General features: G+C 45.7%; 1 protein-coding gene across 2 annotated transcripts; it reads left to right on the top strand.

The window, feature by feature from the left end:
* Positions 1-1,223: 1,223 nt before the first annotated feature.
* On the top strand, positions 1,224-8,123 carry GHSR (growth hormone secretagogue receptor). 2 transcript variants are annotated; one of them, XM_064665856.1, is made up of 2 exons: positions 1,224-2,950; positions 5,922-8,123. In XM_064665856.1, exons 1-2 carry the CDS (start codon positions 2,197-2,199, stop codon positions 6,176-6,178), a joined length of 1,011 nt encoding a protein of 336 aa, XP_064521926.1. In that variant the 5' UTR covers positions 1,224-2,196; the 3' UTR covers positions 6,179-8,123. The 2 variants fall into 2 exon arrangements, with proteins under 2 accessions (XP_064521926.1, XP_064521925.1); XM_064665855.1 differs by having other exon boundaries at positions 1,228-2,950; positions 5,874-8,123.
* The last annotated feature ends 7,669 nt before the right edge of the window (positions 8,124-15,792 follow it).

The following is a 15,792-nucleotide window of genomic DNA, read 5'->3' as shown; positions in this document are numbered from 1 at the left end:
TCAGATGACATTTTTTTCTGGTCCTGTCCCCATGCAGGAAAAGCAACCAGAGAAGCCCTTGACTCATGATACCCTTAAAAGAAGGAAATCGATGTTGCTGGATTCAAAACACAACTGCCAGGTCTGATCCAAGTGGCTCATCACTCAACACACCAGGAATTAAGTGTTAAATCATTGCATTACAAGCTCAAGTTGTCTGGAGTACACAAACCTGGTGCTACCTCACTTTTGAACTTGATTTTGACACATACATCATAGTTCAAGTATCATTTTAATAAGGAATAAATGATTTAAAAAAAAAAAAAAGGAAATGATCATTTTTGACAAGATACAGCTCAGCAAAAACTGGAAGCATTTCATGAGAATGAAGGATGGTCTCTATATAGAAAAGTCACAGTTATAGCATCAGGCCATTTTCTCTAGCAAATATCAACATCCTGCAGCTGAAACCACTGGTCAGGGAAAAGAAATTAAAAAAAAAAGAGAGAGAAATAATTATTTATAACATTGCAAAGTATTTGGCATCCTAACTACAGAGGCACTTATTATCTCCATAATATAAAGCAATGTCATGTAAATTAGACTGGGGACACAATTCTAATATGAACTAACTGTATGTTGGTGGCATAAAGCCCATGATTTTTTTTCAGAAACATGTAACACAGCTATATAGGCAGCTGGATAGACAAAGTGAGAAGTATATTAGGCTCTTTCTCCTTTTCAACTGCAATTAATCTGTAGCCATTCCTCATAAAATTTAGCAACTCTTGAGTAACTTGCTACAAAACTGTCTCACAGTTTAAGAGCAGTAATGATGAATACTGATTCCAGTGAAACTGCAAAAATATATCATCCAAATTAGGCTATGGACAAGGCACTAAGGCTAATGCTTGCACGATTACAGAAAGCAAATTACAGAGAACAGGCACTTTCAGAGGCACAAGCAGAGTAACTCGGTGTTGTGTCACACCATGCTTGAGATCTGCCTACCCTTAAATAAAGCTCTGCAGCTAGGAATGCTAGAGGAGGTGTACACATGTGTGCAAGTGCACCTGGAAAAACGGCATAAAGCTCTTTCTTGGCTGAATTGGATGGGGCTTGCAGCAACCTGGTCTAGTGGAAGGTGTTCCTGCCCATGGCAGGGGGTTGGAACGAGATGAGCTTTAAGGTCTCTTCCAACCCAAACCATTCTGTGATTCTGTGGTCAATCTAGATACCAACAAGGATTCAGAGCACTGGTTGCCACCTCAGAGATGGGGTGTGAGGGATGCAGCCCCTGTGGATAGACAGAAGTGAAAATTGATTATGCCACAGTGCACACTCCCTGACAATTTGTGGGGAAAGGTTGAAAAGAGGGAGAGATAAACCCTATACAGATGTACAGGGGGTCACTTTAGTGCCCCTGATCTCACCTTGTGCTGCTTCCATTTTACTTCCTTTTGGGTACAACATCGTCCTTTGAGTCTGCAGCTGGGGAAACACACAGTTCTGATGTCTGCGTCTGCAAAGGGCAGCAGCCACACGCTGAATCGAAATTTAATTGCAGGTAAATCATATGGAAACGGGTGACTACTGCAGCTTCACTGAACTAGAGCCTCGCCGGGCTCCTGCCAAGACCCAAGGACAGAGCAAAGATACAGAGCGAGGAGGCAGCGATCGCACCCATCGCCGCGGTCCCGGTGGGATGTGCGGTGAGGGGATGCGCGGCTGGGGGGATGCGCGGCTGAGGAAATGCGCGGTTGAGCGGCGCGGGGGGATGTGCGCGGGGACAGAGCCCTGAGAACGGCGGACAAGGGACGGTCCCGCCTCTCCGAGAGCACCGACAGGCGGGACCAGGCGGGACCCGCACCTGTCCGGGCGGGGCAGGCGCCGGGGGCGGACCGGGAGCGCCGGACCCGCCGGGGTGGGTGAGTCCTCCCGCGCCGGGGGCTCGGGAAGAAAGTTTAAATGCCGGTACCGGCGCGGGTGGAGCGGCCGCCCGGGGGTCGCGGGGCCGCCCCACGTCTCGTGTGACGCGCGGCGAGCGCCCGCCCGCCCCGGGCCGGGGGGAGCGACAGTGCCCGGGAGAGGCGGAGCGGGGCCGCCCGTCGCTCCCCGCCTCCGGCCCCGCACCTGCTCGGGCGCGCAGCGGCGCGGGGACCGCGCGGGGCCGGGCCGCGCCGCGCCGGGCGGGGATGCGCATCCCTCGGCGGCAGGATGCCGGAGGGGAGCGCGGGCGGCCGCGGCGCGGAGAACCGGACGGGCGCCGAGGCCCCGCAGCACCTGTTCCCCGTGCCCGTGCTCACCGGCATCACCGTCGCCTGCGTCCTGCTCTTCGTCATCGGGATCGTCGGCAACCTCATGACCATGCTGGTGGTGTCGCGGTTCCGGGACATGAGGACCACCACCAACTTCTACCTGTCCAGCATGGCCTTCTCCGACCTGCTCATCTTCCTCTGCATGCCCCTGGACCTCTTCCGCCTCTGGCAGTACCGGCCCTGGAACTTCGGGGACCTCCTCTGCAAGCTCTTCCAGTTCATCAGCGAGAGCTGCACCTACTCCACCATCCTCAACATCACGGCGCTCAGCGTGGAGCGGTACGTCGCCATCTGCTTCCCCCTCCGAGCTAAAGTCATCATCACCAAGGGGAAGGTCAAGCTGGTCATCCTCTTCCTCTGGGCTGTCTCCTTCATTAGCGCCGGACCCATCTTCATCCTGGTGGGGGTCGAGCACGAGAACGGCACGAATCCCCTGAGCACCAACGAGTGTCGAGCCACCGAGTATGCCATCCGCTCGGGGCTCCTCACCATCATGGTCTGGATCTCCAGCATCTTCTTTTTCCTGCCCGTGTTCTGCCTGACTGTGCTGTACAGCCTCATCGGGAGGAAGCTCTGGAGGAGGAAGAGAAAGAACATCGGTCTAAACACCGTCATCAGGGACAAGAACAACAAGCAAACTGTGAAAATGTTAGGTACGAGTCTTCTTGCTCTGTTTTTCCAAAGGGTGTGTGTGCTGGTGTGTGTGTGAAAGAGAGAAAGACTGAGAGCTCTCTGGTAGTTTACTATAGTTGCTCCCAAAGGAAAGCATTTATGAAAAATGTTTCATGCAAAGGGATAGAACTCCAGGAATCTGTAGAGTAACTGTCCTCCTCCTTTAGATTTATTTCTAACTGATTTGAGCTGGGGACTCCCAAACAGTTAAACAAACATTAATAACAATCCCTGACAAGGACAAATACTACAGTTATAATTAGCTTGTGCCCTGGAGATTTTTGAGAATTTTTGCTCTTTGGTTGTGGATACCGATGTTATTTACAGAAGAACAGTTTATTTGATTTTTAAACAGAACTAAACCCTTCTGAAACCATGAAGTCGAGCTGCAGACTAAGTAGGCAGGGCATGATGTGCACTTGAAGATTTATATGAAAAGAGTATCAAGGTTTTAGCAAATTGGGATTATTTCCTACCATGGCTGTATAAGCTTAAGAAAATTAATCTGAATTTTTACATTAGCAAAACACCAGGATGTGCTGAACCTGGAGCCTTGTGTCTCCTTTGAGGACTGTGGTGCTGTAAAATCTCACTGACTGTAAAAAAACAGTTGTAAAAAAAGGATCAAGACAACAGACACTGTTATGCCTAACTCTGTATATTGACATTGCTGAATGCTTTAAACAACAGTTCTGGCTGGCACATGGAAACACAAATTTTAACATACTAAGCCAGTGCATGTGGTGGGAGTTTGATGAACAGAACCAAAAAAGTTGTTCTGAAAACTGCAGAATCCTGCTGCTGCTGCGTACTTTTATTCAAGCCAAAAGTCCTCCGCAGTGCAAGTCATCCTGTGGATTTCAGGAGGGATGAGGTGCTCTGCAGGAAGAAGGTTTCATGGGCAGCAGCTCTGCTGTGCTGGTTTCAGTGGGGTTGAAGTGGTGGGCTAATGAGCCAGACAAGAAGTGGCAGTGAGTCCTAAGGACTTTAATTATCAAACGGGAGCCTAACTGATTTTTTGTTCACATCCTAATTTATTACTATGCAATAGCAGGAAGAATAATAGAACCCACAGCATTCTTTGTGCCCTTTCAACTACATTTTATGATCAATAGAATTACTTCAGTCTGCTAAGCGTGACCTTGGAAGTAATTAATCATTTACACTCCTGAGGTTCAGGATTATGAATCTCCACTTACTATAAGTAAATTACACATACTACTACTGTGTTTATATTTCCATATACTTAACCATAAAGAACTTGAAATAATTACAACTGTTTATTCCTACCCTGAAGTATTGCCACAAGCATCGCAATATTTCAGTCACCTTTTTTTTCCTTTTACAAGGTCTGAGAACAGCAAGCAGTGGCAAGACTGTCCTCTGACAGAGAGCCAATATTCCCTAAATGATAACAGTCTGATGCCTGATGGAAAGATGGAAAGAAGTTAGTGAGGGCTCAGTAGCAGCAGATGCTCATTGCAGTCTAATCTCACTGGTGTTAATGTTCTGCTTAAAATTTAGAAGACACTTTCTAAGCCTTTAGCAAGTCATGGAACATCAAGTAAATGGGATTAGCATAAACACTTTTGAACTGTAGAGAAAGGTTATGCTTGTGGGTCTGCAATTAAACACCTAAATGTATAGCCCAGCTTGCAAAGGAGCTATCATATCCCATTCCTATTGAAATCCATGGGATTCTTTCTGCATGAATGAAGATCAAACTGTGAAAGCCTGACTAGGCATATGGCAAGCCTACAACATATGCTTAAAATTCTACTCGTAATAGACTGTGCTTAAAACACTCTTCGTAATGACCATCATGGTAACATTCATTACATGGATTGAAGTCCTCAAGTGAGCTAGGGAAACATGAGAACACAAGGCCAGGTTGGACAGGGTTTGGAGCAACCTGGTCTAGTGGAAGGTGTCCCTGCCCATGGCAAGGGGTTGGAATGAGATGATCTTTAAGGTCCCTTCCAACCCAAATCATTCTGTGAACTCTATGAACAGGTTAACTGTAAAAACTGCTTAAGAATGTCAAAAACCCTTGCCCGAGTTTTCTGGTTTTTATCTCTTTAGTATATTAATAGATACACTCAAAGAAATATGAAAAATAATAAAGGTCAAAGGCACACAGGAAATGAACAGAAAAAGTTTCCCTTTCTCTTGGATGAAAATTCAAATGGGCCACTCTTCAGAGACAAACACATTCCTATCACTCTACAAACATATTTACATGTAAATGCAACCACAGTGGTAGTGTTATATTACAGATACACTGTATAACTATAATTATGCAGTTATATAATATATATTTAGTTTTACTCTTCTCAGGAGTAACTCATGTTCTAAAAAATGGACAAACTGGAGGGATACACCACTCTCTTGTTCTTACCTTAGCACACGTGCTCTACAAATCCACATTCTGGTGGGTTGTTTTATTTTGAGGCCTTTGCCTTAAAAAATTTTGCTTTGCCTTAAATAATTTTGCTTCCCAGTGATTACTTTCTTCATTATAAACCACAGTGTTGAGTCTATCACATATCATTTGCTTTTGTTAAACACTGTGGATGATAGACTGTTAAGCTTTTTGTTGTCACCATTCGGATTCTTTAATTCTCTATTGATGCAAACATAAGTATTACAGGTCAGAAGTTTGCTACATCAGATGAGCTGGGCAATATTCAGGCAGCTTGTTTAGATATGATCAATGTGTATTAAGTATCACTAATTTATAGTCCCAGAGAATGTATTGAGAGACACACAACTAAAAGCTTAGAGGATGTATTTTCACACTTTGTGACTAATTTGCTAAAGGAATAGAACTGTAAAAGAGAATGTTAATGACCTGTTTATTAATACTCACACTTAACACAATTTCTTCTGCTGTTTTTATTTTAGTTGTGGTGGTATTTGCTTTCATACTCTGCTGGTTGCCTTTTCACGTAGGACGATATTTATTTTCCAAATCCTTTGAAGCTGGATCCTGGGAGATAGCAGTGATCAGCCAGTACTGCAACCTGGTATCCTTTGTCCTCTTCTACCTTAGTGCAGCCATCAACCCCATCCTCTACAACATCATGTCCAAGAAGTACCGCGTGGCCGCCTGCCGCCTGTTCGGACTCAAACCCCTCCCAAGGAAAAGACTCTCCAGCACAAAGCAGGAAAGTTCCCGTGTGTGGACAGAGTCGAGTGTCATCACATGACACATGGTTTCCAGGGCTGGTGCATCACTCACTGCATTTCCCAGAAAGCCATAACAGAAGGGAAAGAGGGCAAGAAACGGGAATCGGAATGTTAAAGCCGTACTTTTGTCATCGTCCGGATCTGCTGAAAGATGTAATGCAGGCAGTTAAAGATTCAAGAAAACAACAAGCTAAACTTTGAGACTATAAAAGGAGACAAATGGTCACAGAATTTGGAAACACTCAAGTATAATTTGTCTGCTGCTTTTGCCCGTATGAATTTTTAATGCTGACTTTAGCCCAGATCTAGGCTTTGCCCTCCTGACCAAGCAAACATGGCCCACTTGTACAACTTCAGTAGCAGCTAATTCGAGCTGAATGTTTCCAGAGTTAGCTTTAGTTTTGCTAAGAATTTTGCTACCATATAACCAGACCCTAGAGAGAGAAAACTGAATTGCCTTTTTGGAGTAGTAAACGTGAAATTTGATACACTTTTCATAATCTTGATTTTTAAATAAGCTCACGTTTTTCTCAGAAGGAGGAAATGATTTCTTAAAAACAAAAAAAAAAAAAAGAGAGGTAAAATGGGTAATTTTTACACATGCTAAAAATAAATGACCTTCATGTCACGTCCAAGTAGAAAGGAAACAAAAAATGCCTTCACAGAAGTGGCTTACAACATGACTGTACTGAAATATTTTTTTTAAATATATATCAGTGGGACAAGGACAGGGCTGACTTCAGGACTGCGGTGATGCTATAAAAATGTGGAATGCAATCTCCCACCAAAGTCTCTCTTTTTTTTTATACTAGCTAAATCATCTGTACTTGTTTTGTTCAGTGTGACTGTGAGTGACACAATGTGGTTGAACTTGGAAGCTTTTAGTTGTATTTATTTGGTATTTGTAACAAGTTTGCGGCTACCTGTCCCTAACTGTGCCCGTCCATACCCCAAGGTTTGCTGAGGACAAGTCTCCTGCTTGTAAACCCCCTCCACATTTCTGTTTGAAGTCTATTAGCCAGTTCCCAGTCCCACATCCCCCCGTAAAGCCCAGTGTGCAATTGTACTCGTTTGCTGCAGTATTGAATTGAGAACATTTTACATTTTTTAACCAACGTGACCTGAGAAAATAATAGAAAAATCTGCATTAAAAGACACAGGCAGACACATTCTCATACTTGATTCATAAAAATCTTAAATTAGATTTAAGTATGCCATTTCAAGGCACACCAGAAAATGTTCCATCCGCTGTGCTAATAAATATGTCTTATATTGTCTCACCAACACGTGGATTTTGTGCTCCAGCTCATAGAGCTTCAGAGCATGCATGTGATAGCAGCTTTCTGTTCACTTGGTTCTAGTATTCATTCTCCATAATGAATTTAAGTTCTCCTTAATGAATTTGCTGTTAGCAGAAGCTTTCCTGCCTTCAAACCCTCGTTCACACTGGGCCACTTTACACCTGTTACACCTCTAGCTGGCGGTGCTGCTCAGGTAAAACAAGAGAATTTGGCCTCTTCTCTACATACCACATCCTTCCTAGCACCTGGCACTTTGCTGGGGTCAGGGGCTGGTTGCTGCTCCTTGGTGGTTCCTGAGCCTGTGCCCTCCCCACTCCACGCTCGCAGGAGCGCAGGTTTGATGTACACACACTACACATTAAGGTACGGCAGAGCTATGGGATCATCTCCCACTTCACCTCTAACCACATCCACCTCACAGCCCATTTTGTTCTCTCACTCATTGACTGACAAGCAGATCTGATGGCAGACGTCATGCAACTCAGGGAAACAAGACACTGGGGAATCTCAAAAGGATTGTGAAGATGTGAGCTCACTAATGACCCGTCTGTGTAAACGAACCCATCACAAGCACCCGGCATCACATCAGTGTTTCGAGTCTCAGCTGTGTCTGTGGTATTAAATGTGAACAGAAAAAGAAATAAAGTGATAAGACCCTTTATAACCCTTCTGGCTCAGTGTTGGTGGAGGGTTTGGCATGATTCACACAGGCTGGAGGAGCTGGTCTCTGTTGGGTTGGCTCAGCACTGCCACGCCCCCTCCTCGCCTGTGGGAGCCCTGTGTAGACACACTTAATTTCTGCACGTAAACTACAAACACACTAATTACTTCATTTAGCCTGAACACTTCATCAGGAGAGACTGTAAATTTTAGCTATATACTGAAACACTGTGAAATTGCCACAACTGTGTATAGAATGAAACTTAAACATTTAACCTGGGGTCACAAAAGTCAGAAAGAAAGGGGCTGCTTCTTGGGAGGGAGGATGGGACTTCTTCCTTCCTTCTCACCAAGGAAATAGATTTTTTTCTGCAAGTTATTGGACATTTGGCCAAACCTAGCAAAATACATGCATTTTTATTAAAGAAGAGTAGCCACTTTCATATGACTCTTGCACAAGAAGGAAAATATTTCATATCTAGCAGGGAACACTTAAACATTTAACACACCCTGTAGCTGTCATGGGCAAGACACCAGCCATTAGTTTTGCTTCCCTCAGTACTAAAACTTTTCTATACAGACATGCTAAAGCCAGTGGAGTAACACAGACATGCTGACTGAGGGTGGTGAATAGGGACCACTGCTTCAAACTGGTACCAGTGCAAAATAAACTGCTTTTATATGGAAAGCAAGGAAAAAGCCCAAAACCTGGATAACCTTCACTTTTGCAACATAAAATCAACTCTTACCTGATGCCTCCAGAAAGATACACACACCCCCATCAGCACTGATGGATGAATCCAGCATTGCTTGTCTTGAGGGTTATTCATAGAATCACAGAACAGTTTGGGTTAAAAGGGACCTTAAAGACCTTTTAGTTCCAACCCCCTGCCATGGGCAGGTTGCCACCCACTAGACCAGGTTGCTCAGGGCCCCCATCCAACCTGGGCTTGCCCAAGTTGTAAGAAATAACTTCACTGGAAAAAAAAAAAGTGCGAGCAAGATTTCAAGAGCATTTTTTACTGAAGGACAGCGAAGTCAGGCCAAGATAGGTATCATCAATCTGTCTCAGGTAGTAACACAGGTAAAGGTTCCTCCTGCCTTGTGTCTGGCAGGTTGTACAGGGGCAGAGGGGATGCTGCAGGCAGAGAAGGCAGTGGCAAACAACCTGTGCTGGCAAAGCAGTGCTGGCACTGGTCTCATCTGTTCTCACCCACCACAGTTCTCAGCATGGACTGGCAAACACTTTCCAGCAGAGACAAAGCTTTTCTCCTCTACTTCCCAGGGTATTTCCACAGCACCTGATGTTCCTGGCATCTTTCCCCCAAAGCCTTCCCTACATGAAAGAGCAAAGGTGTGCCCCCAACCTATTTAGGGTCTGGACATGGCTTTTGAGATCCATTTTTCATGCAGGGAAGACAAGAGCCCTTGCAGGCACAAGGCTGTTCATCAATGTGACAGACAGGGTAGCTCTGCAGGAAGAGTTCTTTCAGAATTTTCAACTTTCCATTTCTGGAAACTCTTCTTTGTCGTAATGAACTTTGCCAGTTTTGACTGAAAAAAACCAAAAAAACCATATAGAGATTTTAAGAGTCAAAATTTTGCTGTGTTCTTACTGACTTGTATGTCAGTAGCCCATAGAGAAAATAACTGGAGTTTCATTCATCAAACAGTTCTAGTTCTAAAAGCTTTTCTACCTCTACATTTTGTATCACAGCTTCACAAATAAACGAGAACAATTTGGCTGCATTTTATTTCTTGTGTTAAATTGATGATGAAACAGGTCGAAAGGACTTTACCAGAAATCTTCATTCATTTTAGAAAAGTACCTTTGATGGAGGCAGGCACAGACAGAAAATCATGTCCTATTGTATTTTTGCCAAAAATAAAATATCCTGGAAAAATAGCACCTATATGTCAAAATTTGAGATGATAGATATTCAGTAGTTATGTAAGTTTGTGTCAAATGGCATTTGCATAAGCCCTATTTAAAGAGGCAATTGTTAGATACCTAAATACTCAGGAGAACCCCCTCTCTGTTATGGATTCTGCTGGTTTTGGGGTGCTGCTGCTCTGAGCCCAGTCCATGTTTCCAGATGGGATTCCATACAGTTTGTATCCTTTGCAAAACCTTGTGGCTTTGAAGAGGTAAATTACATCTTGAGAAAAAAAATTCAAATTTGGAACAAAAGAAATCCATCTAACTCATCTCCCAGTGATGTCCATGTTGTTTCTCCCCCACCCCCTAAACCGCCCTCCTCCCACTGCAGCTGAGAGCCCAGTAAGTGGATTTCATTCTCACAACTCCTAATAAACAATACCAGCCAAATTTCACAAATTTTTAAACACTATTTGGGAAATAAGTAACCTCTGGCTGACACTGGAGCCTGTGGAGAGCTCAACCAGCGGGAGCTGAACACAGGAAACACTGGCTCTGCTTCCAGAGCCCTGCTTTGCAACCCAGTGGTCCCTAAAAACCAGAGAACATGTACCAGTGGCCAAGGCAACACCTCCACCTGCAGTGGGATTTGTATCTGCTCATGAATCCTGACACCAGGCCCTGGGCTTGTGCACACACAGGAGCTGCCTCAAAAATCCTCCAGGTGATCCAGATGGACGTATATTCACAGATGCCATTGCAGGAGTTGGCATGTCCTGGGACTACGCAGCACTTTACAGTTTTACACTATTTGCTGTCAGGCACATGTAGCTGGAGTTACACACTGCCCAGTAGAACTCCAGCAGCACTTGGAGAGCTGGAAGCTTGCAGGACATTAATATGAATTGTATCTGCTCATTTAGGCAGCTCCATCACCCACCTAGGGCAGTGCTACACCCTTCTCCACCCACACATCCCAGCCATCTCCTCCCACCTGTGCATTCCCACTTGATGTACCACAGCAGACTCCTTCCCAGCTCCACACACAGACCAGGAACTTCACAGCAGCAAAACAACTTCCTCACACAGACATGCTTGCCAATGGCTTTTCACCCTGAAACACGATTTCTGGTGTGAAACAGGTAAAACCTGCAGGGGTTTAGCTTTGTGCCTCATGTCCCTGGCCAAACTTTAGCCCAAAGCAGTTTGTTAAATGATGGGGTCCCACTGTGCCAGCTCTATTAGGTCATAAAACCAGTTTCCAGAGCCCTGGTTGCTGCTGTTTACAAAAAAAAACAGAAAAGCAAATGTTCGGTCAGGATTTGTCTCTCACCTCTGAATTGTGATTATGCAAGTACAGCGGAAGAGGATGAAGAAAAGGACAAATTTAACCTGCCTTCTATTAATGCAGGTTTACAGGTTTATGTAGTCAAGCCATAGTCCAGTTTTCATTCCAGCACACAATACAGTACATCAGCGTTACCCAATGTAACTGACACACTTGGTGAGCATTTAACAGGCTTTCTCAGTGCTCTTCCCAGCAGAAAGGTCTCCATTCCTTTCCAAGTCCAGCACTTGTGTGTTATGGCCCTTCCTGACCTCAGCTGCAGTCTGACTGCATGCCCTGACTTCTACAATAAGAACAGAACTCAGAGCCTCTCATTAATCCTAATACCTAGATCTCAAAAAGCACCTCTGCCTCATCTTGGAGCTGACCTGGTGATGCTGACTGCATGTTTGTCTGAGACCTGAAAACACACTGGCTTGGTTTTGCTCAGCAAGAGGTGGGTGGCTCTGCAGCACAATTTTGGAGAGCAAACACCTCCAGAGCCATGGTGCACACTGATGTGCAGTGTCACCTGGATCCCATCCCCAAAACAGTGCCAAGCTCTCACACTGCCAGCTGGGAGCAGGCTCGAGGAGCAAACACACTGTGAGCAGAGGACCATAAGCATTGTGTGGTATCCCAGAAAACCACCAGTGGTAGTCTCCCCTGGGGATTTGGGCATTCATGGACAAGTCCCTATGTCCTTCACACATGGGGTTGGATCCAAAAAGACATCAGTGGTGGACCTGGCTCCCAGGACTGCTCCTCACAAGGAGGGTAGCAGGTCCTAAATCAGCACCTAAACCATGTACTGCCCTTGTGGCCAATCTCTGGTCTCTTGTTCTGTGCACAAATACACCCTTCTGAGAGCTACAGGGTGCCCCTCTAGTTGTGCTTGGAGATAAACCACTCTGTGTTTTGCCAAATGATGGCATTTTATGGCTCTCCATGCCTGCTTTGATTCTTTCACTGGGAGCAAAATGAAGCTTTGGTGACGTGCGCGAGCCCATAAGGCAAAATTGCTCTCAGAAATAAAGCACCCCACTCTCACCTTCAGGGGCTGCTCCGAGGGCTCAGCACATGCTCTCCCAGCATTTGCCCCCACTTGAATGCTGCTGGATCAAAAGAGAGAGCATTACTACCTTTGCTTTTTTCTCGTGTTCTGATTGATTTTCTCATGATTGCGGTGCTGTCCACGAGAGAAAAGGCATGGCTATTTCCAAGCCTTTATCCACATTGTTCTTCCCTGCACAGCCTCCTTCCACTAATAACCTGGTGCTGCAAATCATCCCTCATTAGGGTGGGCAGGCAGGGACTCTAACACCACAAGCCTGTTCTGCAATGAGGCTGCAGCACGATGAGCACTGGGGTGCAGAGATTTAAATAGCTTTAACATGACAGTATGACAAAAAGGCAGCAAAAACTCATACTACCAATTCTCACCAAAGTTAAGGCAATATTCATAATCGCACATGGGCAGGCACCCTGCCCAGCAGATAGCACTTGGGTGTTTTTATCAAATGGTGACAATGCTTCTTCTAAAATTCATTGTGCTGTGCTGGGTGCACGAGTGTGGGGCCATGGAAGGTGCAACTGCCTGAGCCTGTTTTGATGGAACATGTAGCTTTGAACCCACTGCACTACTTAGTTTGTGAAGAGGGAATTGGGTACCCAGCCCAATGGTTTCCATGTGCCTTGGCCGTACCCCAGTCCCAGGAGAGAAGTGCTGGTGTGGGGCTCATCCCTGAGATGAGCAGCTGCCTTGGGCTCTGCCCTGAGCACCTCTGGTCTAATGCTGGTAATACAGAATCATGGAATGGTTTGGGTTGAAAGGGACTTTAAGGACCATCTAGTTCCAAGCCCTGCCATGGGCAGGGACACCTTCCACTAGACCAGGTTGGTCCAAGCCCTGTCCAACCTGCCCCGGAACACTCCCAGGGATGGGGCATCCACAACTTCTCTGTGCCAACTGTGCCAGGGCCTCACTACCCTCACAGGGAAGTCACCCTGGACTGGCTACTCTTGCTGCAGTGTCAAAAAACCATGAGAGATTCATATTTACCTGCTTTCTTTCAGTCTTTGCTGGGAGCTCATGCCTGATTTCCCACACCAGAGTGCAATCTGGAGTCTGCCACAGAGAGAGGAGTGCCCTTGCCACAGGCTGTGGCAAGATCTGTATCAAATCTCTCATCCTGCAAGACAGGCTGCTGTGAGCCAGAGGAAGGGGCTTGCACCATCACTGCCCAGGCAGGGCTCATTTAGGGAGTAACTAGAGGTTTGTATGACTGTGATGTTTTGGACTTCAGAACAATGAAGTCAATCACCCCCCACTTTAAACAAGGATATGGGACAGAGCCCTAAAGCACTGAAGAAACTCTGAACCCCCACACTGGAAAAAAGGCAAAGACAGGAGCAGCAGCAGCTTAAGCGCCGTGATCCAGAGCAATCACTAACCCAGAGCTACATCCAACACGATACAAAGTCCATACAGCAGCATCCTAGGGAACATTCAGCCCAGCTGGGTGCAAAGACCCAAATTCCTCAGTGTGCCAAACCCCAGTGTGCTGCAGTGATGGCTGGGCAGGCACCAACCTGCATCCTGGGGACACCAGTGTGTAAGGCAGTGGCTCTGAACAGAGGACACCACCCCCAGGTCACAAGCATTTTATGGAAAGAAAGGGCATTTGAGCTATAAATTAATAAAGACAATATTTGCACTGGATTAGGGTGAATTTGTCAACCCTATTCACAAATTAATCCTCACAAGACTTCTGCATCCCTACTGTTTGCTCTATTTTATTTGTGGAGAGCAATAGCTTTCATATGACAGAAAGTGAGAGAGATGAGCTAATAAAATTACCAAGAAATGACATCCACTGAGCACAATGACCCAAGCAGTTATTTATTAACCATGTCAGAAGACCTAAAAATAGTTTTGATTGCATGGAAGACCATCTATGTCACCAATTAGTACAATAAATGTAACTACTCAAACTAATAACAGCACATTCACTTAAATAACAGCAGATCCCAGGCTAATCCACTGTGTTTGAAAGCATCTTGTGAAACCTTTTTTTATTTCACCCAGCCAAGAATCTGGGCATTGTGAGAGCAATTGCCAAGAGCAGAAACAGATGTAATTGTTCAGAATTTATTAAATGCAATACTGATGAAATAGCCCTTTCAGGGGATCTCAGCTGACTTTTCTGCTCAGCCATAAAAACATTGAAACAGAATATCCATATTCCCCTCTCTACTTACTTGTTCTCATCCTCAGAATAAGATACAACATTTACATCTTTACTCTCAGCCAGGTTAAGGACAGAGAGTATAATTCTACACCACTACAATAAATCACAATACATCATGAATTCTGTGACAATTCTAGAAAAATGTTTAGAGCAAATATAATTTAGACTTTTCCAGGCTAATTTCTTTGTAATTTGCCTCTAATACCTTTGGGTGCAGACAGGTCTAACAGAACCATCCTGCTGGGGGGGGGGGGGGGAAATCACCCCATCTTCCTAGTCCATAAATTCATAGAATGGAATCATAGCACAGTTTGGATTAGAAGGGACCTAATGATCATCCTGCCACGGGCTAGGATTGCCCAAGTATTTAATTTTCAGGGGTATTTTAAATACCTCAGCCATGCTTCAAGGCAGCAGGGACAGGCAGAAGAGCCTCAGTCCTCTGGCACAAAGGCTGGAGTTAAAATCCACCTCCCTTCAGCAAGTGCTGTTTATTTATAGCAGGCTGGATTTGAGCATCTCCTAAAACTCAAAGACACAGGTGAGCCTGGCAGGTAACGCTCTACACGAGATGAACAACACGGACTGATGCCACCTCCGGATCCTGTTTGCTGGATCCCCCTCCTGGGTAGCGCGGGGCTCTGTTCGTGCCGCACATGGCTTTGACACACCGGTTTCTCACGGAGACCCCCCCTTTAAACGGGGCTCAACTCTGCTCCACCAAACCAAACGTGCTCTGAGCTCGCAACAGCGACTCAAGTCAAGAGCAAAACAAATTCTACTCGCTGGTTTCTGAGCAGGCCCTGAGCTCACCGAGGGCACAGAATCGCTGCTGCCATAGAAACGGCGCCGCCGGCCCGGGGACCACGGGCTGCTGCGGGCAGACCTGACACTGCTCGGACTGCGCCAGGGTCAACATCCCACTGCTGGACCACCCCAAAGGCTGCTGGGAAGGCCACAAAAACATCCACAAATACAAACCTCTGCTCGCTCTCAGACCTTTTCGAAGCCGGTACTTTTCTTGATAGCAAGCAAGAGCTGCTGGTGAACACAGTTATCACCCAAGCCCGGTTACAAATTGCTCTGTACTTCCTTGTAAACCAAAATCCATTGTGAAGTTAGTGCTACTTACCCAGCTCTGCCTAGTCTGGGCATGGGAAAGGGACCCAGCACCTCTGCACAAACCTGTGGGTGGTGACACACAAGGGAACATCCC

Source organism: Pseudopipra pipra, chromosome 10 (assembly GCF_036250125.1).
Source record: "Pseudopipra pipra isolate bDixPip1 chromosome 10, bDixPip1.hap1, whole genome shotgun sequence".
In the NCBI taxonomy this organism is placed as follows: Eukaryota; Metazoa; Chordata; class Aves; order Passeriformes; family Pipridae; genus Pseudopipra; species Pseudopipra pipra.
The sequence above is the reverse complement of the archived record's forward strand: the minus strand, read 5'-3'. Positions and strand labels throughout refer to the sequence as shown.

Coding starts and splice junctions, on each gene's coding strand:
- GHSR (XM_064665855.1), top strand. CDS start 2,197: ATGCCGGAGGGGAGCGCGGGCGGCCGCGGCGCGGAGAACCGGACGGGC. Junction 2,951..5,873: donor GCAAACTGTGAAAATGTTAG/GTACGAGTCTTC, acceptor TTTTTATTTTAG/TTGTGGTGGTATTTGCTTTC.